Source organism: Lepus europaeus, chromosome 6, assembly GCF_033115175.1.
Source record: "Lepus europaeus isolate LE1 chromosome 6, mLepTim1.pri, whole genome shotgun sequence".
Taxonomy (NCBI): Eukaryota; Metazoa; Chordata; class Mammalia; order Lagomorpha; family Leporidae; genus Lepus; species Lepus europaeus.
The window spans coordinates 49,008,808-49,018,669 of NC_084832.1; the positions used below are offsets into that span (position 1 = coordinate 49,008,808).

The following is a 9,862-nucleotide window of genomic DNA, read 5'->3' on the forward strand; positions in this document are numbered from 1 at the left end:
CCTTGCACCCCCCTAACCAGCTCATCTCTGCCTAAGGCCAGCCCACTCACAACCCTCAATTGCCTTAACAATAAAAATCTCAGAGGTAAGAGAACAGAGCTCTCTACCTTGCTTGCATTCTCCACCCTTGAGTTCCTCCCAGGTTTGATCTCTGAATAAACCTGTTCTGGCTGGAGTTTGTGGTCTGTGGTCTGCCTCCTTTTGTCTTGCTCTTCTAATCTTACAGTTACATATAATAAAAAGCCTTTAAATGTCCCCCTTGGAGGGCCAAAACCCTGCTATTGTAAACTTATTTTACCATATCTGATTAATGCCTCAGAACAGGCAGAAAGGTGAACACAGAAAATTAGAGAGAAATCTACCTGCTCTCTATAGTATAGCCTGATGGTTTATAGGAACTGTGAATTTAAGAACTTGGTAGATATTAAGTCTTATGCTTCATCTTGGAATTCCATTGATAATAATTTTGATTAAATTCTTAATAAGACTATTTTAATGAACTTGATGACAGTCAATATACATCAGACTACTCAGAGGCACACATATACTCAGAAAAACTAGCTGGGAGTCAGGATGATGAAGAACTGATGGGTGAGTACTTTTGGGACACAACTTTTCTTGCTCTTTTATTTCTTCCTGATTTTAAGAAAAGTCAGTGATTACCTTTCTTCCTAATTGTTTTCTCAAGGATGCTTTTATCACAAACACTCTTGGAAGCAGGTGATAAAAAGTGTCTCCCTGCAGACAAAGCTTTCGGAAAAGACAGGCAAATATACTGAACATTATTAAAAAGTTAGGTTCACTAAACTCTAGGTTTTCTTGCTGTATTGCAACCTTCTCCTTCTTTAGGTTTTGCTGACCTCTCCTAAATCACCCAGGAAATTGTTGCATGTGCACCTGGAGCATATGCTGCTATTATGTGAATGAAAATTTTGGTTTTCTTTGAGCTAGGGATCAGTTGTCTTCCACCAGCATATATGAACTGCTGGCATGCTACTGTGTGTTGGGGCCAGTGGCCCTGGCCCGACATGAGATGCAGCAGGCTGAGGCTGTCCCTTATCTAATCCTGTTTTCTGCGCTTATTGTCCTGATGGCCGAAGGCACAAGATTTTTTATTCCACATTTCTGTAGGCAGGATGTGACTTTTGATGAAGGTCTATGATGTTTTTTGTTCTATCTGTAGAGCTTGTACCCTGATCATTGTTACTTTGTAAACTTGTTCTGTTCCTGTGTTATGCATGATTGCACACAATGAATGTTTTCTGTATGGGGTCTGGGGTATATAACCTTGTCTTTTTGTGTGCTCGGGGCTGGAGACTGAAGGGTTTTCTTAGGGAGACTGCCTCCAGTCCCTCATTGCCGGGCCCCCTACTTTGGCTTGAAATGCGACGAGGCAATAAACGTGGTGATAAATTGACTGAGTGCTGCGTGTCTCCATGTGGTTTGTCGGGTGGCCTCCGACAGCTGGTGCCGTGACTCGGATTCATCTCATCCACAGGTAAGCCTCTGTAAGAGGGAAGGCTGCGGCGGTAGCAGGCCATAGGGATTAAAAGGGAGGCACATAAGCACAAGTAGGGTGTGGCAGACTAGGGCTTGCCCGGGGAGCCTCTCCTATAGCCATGGGAAATATACAGTCACATCAGACTATAAAAAGGATAATAAAAGCCTTGTTAAAAAGCACTGGGACGCCGGTTGCAGGACAAAATATTTCTGACTTTATTGACATTGTAAGGAGCCATACGCCTTGGTTTACTGAGGAATGCCTCCTCACACATAGAAAGTGGAGAGAGCTGGGAAAACATCTTAAGGGAAAGAAGCTCTCACCAGAGGTATGGCGCTTGTGGCGATGCATTGATCAGGCTTTTGAAAGTGATCAGGAGGAGGTGGTACAGTGTTTGCTAGCAGCATCTGAATGCATGGAAAAGGAGAGCAGGGCTAATAGCCAAAGAGGAAACAGTGCGGCTGAGGAGGTTACCAACCAAACTGGGCATAGGAGGCCCGCAGTGGTGCCCTCAGCCCCACCAGAACCTGAGCCCCCAGAACCTTGGTGGGGGGACGGGCCACCTCCAGGTTATCCCTCTGATGGTGAGGCCACGTCCTCCTCTTCCTCCTCCTCTTCCTCGAGTGAGACAGAAGCTGACACGGATACGTCTTTAGTTGGACCAGACAGGGGCAGAGACAGAGCTAAAAGGATTGGAGAGAGGAGACGCAAACAGCCTACAGGCCAGCCCAGAGTACTTCAGCTATTGCCTACGGAACAGCCCCATCCTTCCTTAAGAATAAGACCAGAGTGGGGGTTTCATGCTCGTGCGGCAAGTCAGGAGAGGAAAAGAAAGAAACATGCTAGAGGGTGGAAGGAATTTAAGGACCCAAAGGCAGTCTTCCCAGTCACAGAGGATGCCAATGGGGATAGAGGCTGGGCCCCCATAGACTTTTCACAGCTCAAGGAACTTCAAAAGGCAGTCACCATGTATGGACCACAGGCCCCATTTACTTATCAAGTTCTAGACATGCTTGCCAGCCAGGGACTTACACCTAATGATTGGCGTAATCTGACACGTGCTGTTCTCGCCGGAGGGGATTACCTCCTCTGGCAGGCGGGGTTCCAGGAGCTGGCTAGAAGCAAAGCTGCTAAAAATGCCCGTTCTGATGGGGCCCGTAGGCATTGGACTGAGGCCATGATTTTGGGCATTGGTAATTTTAATACCGATGCAGTGCAGGTTAGGTACCCAGTGGAACTTCTACAACAAATTAAGAACTGTGGTATGCGGGCATGGAAGGTGATACCTAAAAAAGGGGAAATTCGGTATAGTCTTACAAAAATTCTTCAAGGACCCAATGAACCTTATGCGGACTTTGTAAATAGGCTTTATGAGGCTGCTGGGAACTTGTTCGCAAATGCCGGGGAAGCAGCCCCTCTATTACGCAAATTGGCCTATGAAAATGCGAACAAGCATTGCCGTGAGGCGCTGTGGCCCTGGCAGCACAAAAATGTAACAACTTTCATGAAAATTTGCAGAGATGTACAGGATGATGTCGCAGCTGGAGTATACTCTACGCGGCTCGAGACTCAAAATGAGCGTGCCAGGCGTGCCAGTAATCGGGCTGGTACCTGTTTCAACTGTGGCAAAGTTGGGCATTTCAAGAGAGAATGCATGGCTCCTAGAAGCCGAGCTTCTAGCAATCAGCCAGGGTTGTGTCCCCGATGTGGCAAAGGTAATCATTGGGCCAGTGATTGTTACTCAAAAAAGGATAAACAAGGAAAGCCCCTATCTAAAAGAAGGACTCAAAAAAACTTCCAAAGGGCCCTTGCTGCCAGGGCCCGACCCAAGGCGTCACTCGAACACAGGCAGCCACGATTTCAGACACTCAGCGATTCCGAGTAATGGTGGGGGAGGTGACGGCCGCTTCCCCAGTAATTTTGACACCCGCCATGGGTCCACAGGCGATTCCACTCAACAAAGACAACTTCCCATCTCAAATTGGAGCGGGCATCCTTTTAGGAAAAGCAACACAGTTACAAAAGGAAATCCAAAGTGTTCCTGGCTTAATCACTACTCCTGCTAGTAAGTTTTTCCTTCTCGCCAGCGCCCAGCGCGGGCCCATTGTAATCAATGATGGAGATACCATTGCACAATTTCTCTAGTGGCCGAGCCCTAAAAATAACAGAGGGGAACAAGGGCATTTAGCCACTCTTTCTATGACCTTAGATCACAGGCCATTTTATGTTTTAACTATTAAAGACAAACAAATTAGAGGGTTGTTGGACACGGGAGCTGATGTGTCTGTCATAGCTAATACAGACTGGCCACGAAAATGGCCTCAACAAGAATCAGAGGGTAATTTAGTAGGACTAGGTATTGCTGTGACACCGGCTCGCAGTTCCGCTGTCCTTACTTGGACAGATGAGGAGGGACATACTGGGCAATTTCAGCCGTATGTATGTGATGTGCCTTTGACCCTCTGGGGGAGGGATGTATTAACATTACTACAGGTTAAATTAACCAATGAGTCTAACGTAGCATGGAACATCATGGAGAAGGCAGGTTACAGACCAGGGAAGGGGCTAGGAAAATATGAACAAGAAATCACCCAACCCATCCCGGCGACTGGGCAAATGGATCGTTGTGGTCTGGGTTTTCCCCGGGGGCCATTGTGAGACCGCAAGCTTTGACAATAACCTAGATAGGTAAAGACCCTATATGGGTTCCTCAATGGCCCCTTTCGAAAGAAAAGTTGCTTGCGGTCCATGCTCTGGTCACAGAACAGTTGGAGAGAGGACACATTCAACCGTCCACATCTCCTTGAAATACACCTATATTTGTTATAAAAAAAAAAAGTCCAAGAATTTCGCTTACTACACGACCTCAGAGCCATTAACAAACAAATGCAGCCTATGGGAGCTCTACAGCCAGGGCTCCCGCTGGTTACTGCTTTGCCTAAGGATTGGGTCCTTATAGTTCTGAATATCAAGGATTGTTTTTTCTCTATACCGCTTGCCAAGGTAGACTGACAACGGTTAGCCTTTTCCGTCCCTTCCACAAACAATACAGCCCCTTTTGACCGGTATAAATGGAAGGTGCTCCCCCAAGGTATGACAAATAGCCCCACTCTTTGTCAGCTGTATGTTCATGCTGCTATAGCACCTACACGCAGGGCTTTCCCTGCGTTCCAAATTCTTCACTATATGGATGATATCTTATTGGCGGCTCCCACAAATAAAGATGCTAAACTCATGTTTATTCATTTAAGCAAAAATTTAGCCAAATGGGATCTCCACATAGCTCCAAAAAAAATACAAAAAGGTGACACTCTCCAATATTTAGAACTCAAGATTGAGGGTAACAGAGTGAGCCCTTTGGATTGCCATATTACTTACTCAGAGTTTATGACACTTAACAAATTACAAAAGTTATGTGGTTCCATCAACTGGATTCGGCCCTATGTGCGTTTACCCACCTCCACACTGAGTCCCTTGTTTAACTTACTTAAGGGTGACCCTGACCTAACCTCCCTGCGTAAGCTAACTCCGGAGAGCTTACAGGCAATAAAGATGGTAGAGAAGGCCTTAAAACAAACTGAGGCTCAAAGAAGAGATCTAACAAAGCAACTTCTAATTCTTATCTACATAGTAAAAGACCATCCTTATGCAGTCCTATGGCAGGGAGCCATCTTAAGCTTTGTTTACCCTTCCCATAGTCAGCCTCGCAATATATTGCAGCTCTCTCAATCCTTGGGCTCCTTGGCCCTGACCACCGTAGAACGCTTTGTGCAGTGTTTAGGTATGTATCCCATTGGCATTATTCTCCCATTGGCTAAAGAGGTCATAGAGCTTTGGTGTCAAGAAAATTGGAAGTGGGCATACCTGGCCGCCACGCTAAATCTCAATATCGATAATCACTATCCCTCTAATCCAATTCTTACATTTTGTTAGGAGACCCCACTTCAATTTCATAAAAAGGTAACTAACAGCCCCCTCGCTGGCGCATTAACCATTTATACTGACGGTGCTGCGGGTGGTTCAGGTGCTGCGATCAGTGAGTGTTAAAAACAGTAACGGACTCCAACTCTCCTCAACATGCAAAATTAACAATCGTGGCAAAAGTCTTGTGTACTTATAATAAACCTCTTAATATTGTCAGTGATAGTTACTATGTGGTGCAAGCCGTTCGTCGCCTCGATCATCCTGCTGTCATAGCCCCTCAATCTACGGTATTCCAGTACTTAACTACCACTCAGGCTGCCTTACGACAAAGGCAACAACTAGTGCACATTGCCCACATCCGGGGCCACACCAACCTCCCGGGGCCCATGGCTGAGGGTAACCGACAAGCTGATGCTTTATCCAGGTTTTCATTGATATGCTCCGCCTTTTTAGAAGCGGAAAATTTTCACCGGCAGTGGCATGTTAATGCACGCACTCTGTACAAGCATTATGGCTTTTCCAGGCGTAAAGCTCTTCAAATTATCCGAGCCTGCCCATTGTGCATTACCTCTACCCCTAGACCATCAAAAGGCGTCAACCCCAAAGGTCTTTATGCTAATGATGTCTGGCAAATGGACGTGACTCATTTCCCTCCCTTTGGCCAACAATCCTGTCTTCACGTGACAGTAGATACCTTTTCTCCTGTCATCGTGGCAAGGGCGGCAGCCAAGGAAAATGCGGTTGCCGTTCAAGACCATTTACTTCACTGTTTTGCTAATTGGGGCATTCCCCGCACCCTAAAAACAGACAATGGCCCAGCATACACCTCACAAGCTTTTGCTGACTTCTTGGCCCTTTTTTCTATCCGTCACGTCACGGGGATCCCTTACAACCCCCAAGGACAGGGCATTATAGAACGGGCCAATGGTATTTTAAAAGCTACTCTTATAAAGCAAAAAGGGGGCATAGGGAAGCAGTTCCGCTCCCCTAAAACTCATCTTGCCATAGCTCTCTTCACTCTCAACTTTTTAACGCTCAAGACCTCAGGCTTAACCGCCGCAGAATTGCATGCTTCCGGAACAACCTCAGAAAACACAGGTTTTGGTAATATAAGAGGTCAAAAATCTCCTGTGCCAGCTACAAGTTCTAGGAATACTACGCCCACCGCTCCGGAATTAGTTATGTGGAAGGACGTAGTAACGGGCCAATGGAAGGGCCCAGATCCTGTCCTCCGGAAGGAGCGCGGTGCGATCCTGGTCGCGCCCTCTGACGTGGAAAACATCTAAATCCCAACGCGGTTGACATGCCAATTTGTGCCTTTACCTGGTACTGACGCAGATTATGTGCCTGAAATTAACCAACCGCCCGTGACTACAGACACATAGGTCACGAGGCATCGCTTGTTTGTTTCTGTTTTTTCGTAGGCTGCAACGCAGCCGCCTGGGCTCCAAAAGAAGACATACAATCACCAGTCATTGGAGATGGAGTGGATGCAGGGGAGACAGTTAATTCTATGCCTTATGGTCTGTGGCGATCTGACTGCTATTCGTGGAGCCTCCTTTGTGTCTGATAACATTTGGATGCGCCTCGCCCAAATTACAGGTTCTGACAACATCTGCCTTCAACAAGATCTACATGTGGGAACCATTTTAAGTTCATGCCTTCTGCCCGTCTGTCATCCAGCAGAGGAACTCAAAAAGCTTACATTCTTCGCTCGATTCCCTAACAAAATCGTGACTTATCAGGACTCATATAACTGGGGTACTCCGTCATATAAAATACCTACAAAAGAGATACGGCTTTGGACTCCTCAAATAGCTGTCACCGAAAATGACACTTGTGCGGAGATAAAAAACTGTACCTCAAAATGTACGAACTTGGGAAATGGTTTGCATTGTAACAAAACTCTTTCAATTTCCTATTGGACAGGGCACATCCCTCTTCCCGAAGGATGGTTTTTCTCTTGTGGCAAGTTCACTTTCAACTACATCCCTGCTAACATGTCTGATGGCACCCATTGTTGCCTTAGTCGATTAACTGTTTTCCTTCCTTCTCCTGATTTGCTCACCGCTAATCAGACTGTACGCAGTAAGAGGCATGCATTAACGACCTTGAACGAGTCATGCGATGCAAGTGTCAATTTGTTTTCCAAGGCGGAGGTTAACGCACTGACTTTCTCTCTTGTAGGAGTCCCTGGCTTAGCTGTAGGAGCTTATAAGACTGTAGTAAAATTGGCCTGTGCTATGGTAAAAAACATCAACAGCACCTCTAAAGCGCTATCTCTGCTTAACGATAAACAGCAAGTCCTGAGACAGGGTATTCTAGATAATAGGGCAGCCATAGATTATCTCCTATTACTTCATCATAAAAAATGCAATCAAGTAAAAAACATATGTTGTTTCAACCTTACCAATAATTCATATAGTATTACTCTAAAAATACAAAACCTACGTAAATTGGCAGCACACTTCACCCGGGATAAAGGCTCCGGCCTCTTTAACTGGCTTACATCTTGGTTGCCTGATTTTTCTTGGCTTAAAAAATTGTTCCTAGGAATGGTATTGTTACTATTTGTTGTGATTTTAGCTTGCATTGTTGGAAAATGTTTTGTGCACTGCCTTTCCAGGCCATGGTAGCCTCGCGCTCTCTCTCCCTAACTGCCTCGTTGACCACTTGTTCCTACACTGTTCTTAGGGTGGACCGGTAGTCAACGACGGGTAAGCACTCGCAGGCTTCTCTAGCAACCTAAGACAGAGGACAGGACATGCTTCCTGTATCCTTGATGACAGGTAAGCAGAGTAAGCGCTGCGGGGCACCTAAGACAGGCATGAGTCCACACCATTCAGCGTTTAACGCGAGGGATTTGTGGAGGATGGATCCTCCCCTGCAGCCCTCTGGACAGTGTAGACACCGGTTACCATAAACACCAGGCCATTCTTGTACAAACAAGAAGGGGGAGATGTCAGGGCCAGTGGCCCTGGCCCGACATGAGATGCAGCAGGCTGAGGCTGTCCCTTATCTAATCCTGTTTCCTGCGCTTATTGTCCTGATGGCCAAAGGCACAAGATTTTTCATCCCACATTCCTGCAGGCAGGATGTGACTTCTGATGAAGGTCTATGATGTTCTTTGCTCTATCTGCAGAGCTTGTACCCTGATCATTGCTACTTTGTAAACTTGCTCTGTTCCTGTGCTATGCATGATTGCACACAATGAATGTTATCTGTATGGGGTCTGGGGTATATAACCTTGTCTTTCTGTGTGCTCGGGGCTGGAGACTGAAGGGTTTCCTTAGGGAGACTGCCTCCAGTCCCTCATCGCCGGGCCCCCTACTTTGGCTTGGAATGCGACGAGGCAATAAACGTGGTGATAAATTGACTGAGTGCTGCGTGTCTCCGTGTGGTTTGTCGGGTGGCCTCCGACAACTGTGTACACTATTAAGGACTATAAAATCTAATATCCACTAGAACCTTCAAAATCATACACTAATATTCATTTTAAATGTAGAATGGAATTAAATATCAAAAGTTTAACAAATTCTACAGGCAAAGAGAGAGATATCTTCACGACCTTGAAAAATATCTTCAAAAAGCATTCAGACACAATATTAACCATAACATAATGAATTAAGCACTATTAAAGGCAGAAACTTAATTTAATCAATGATGCAGATTAGACATAACAGAAATTTTATTATTTTTGTTACGAGAGACAGGTGGAGAAGCTGAAAGCAATTACTTGATATTATGGCATGGACATGTAAGGGGACAGAAGTGATCTTATACCAAGCAGAAGCAAATGCAAAACTTTGGGAAAAACACCACCAAATTAGGTCACAATATTTGCAATAATTAATCTCAATCAATTATTAATTCAAAACCTTTTTTGTATAGACATTTTAGCATAACTTGCAGTCATATTGCATCTGTGTTGTTAGTTTTCCCTTTGCACTTCGTAAGAACAAGAACATTTTTAAATAATCACATTGCAATTATCAAAATGATGTTACTATTCAGCTAATGCTGTTATCTATTTAGGCTTCATATTTTTCAATCTCCCACAAATATACTTTATAATAAAAAGAAACTATATAACAATAAATTTTACTCAATAAATTCTACATGATATGTTGAATTCATCTTTATGTCTCCTCAGTATCTTTTAATATACAAAACTAGAGTATTTACTTGTCTGTACTGACCTTACATGCTTTTAATAGTCTAGGCTGTTATGCTTTGAAATATTCCACAATTTAAGTCAGTGTGGCATTTCTTTATGATTATGTTAATTTGTGTAATTTTTCACAAGGATATGACAGAAGTGTTGCTCCATTCTATTCCATGTATTATTTTTGAAGCGCTTTGATGTTGGTTTGTTTCAACATTGGAAGTTAATTTTTATTACTTGATTAGTGTAGTTTCAGGCAGTTTTCTTCACTA

General features: G+C 44.6%; 1 protein-coding gene across 1 annotated transcript; it reads left to right on the plus strand.

The window, feature by feature from the left end:
- The first annotated feature begins 1,619 nt into the window (after window positions 1-1,619).
- LOC133762075 (endogenous retrovirus group K member 5 Gag polyprotein-like) lies at window positions 1,620-3,386 on the plus strand. The gene has a single exon (XM_062195163.1). It carries the CDS (start codon window positions 1,620-1,622, stop codon window positions 3,384-3,386), a length of 1,767 nt encoding a protein of 588 aa, XP_062051147.1.
- The last annotated feature ends 6,476 nt before the right edge of the window (window positions 3,387-9,862 follow it).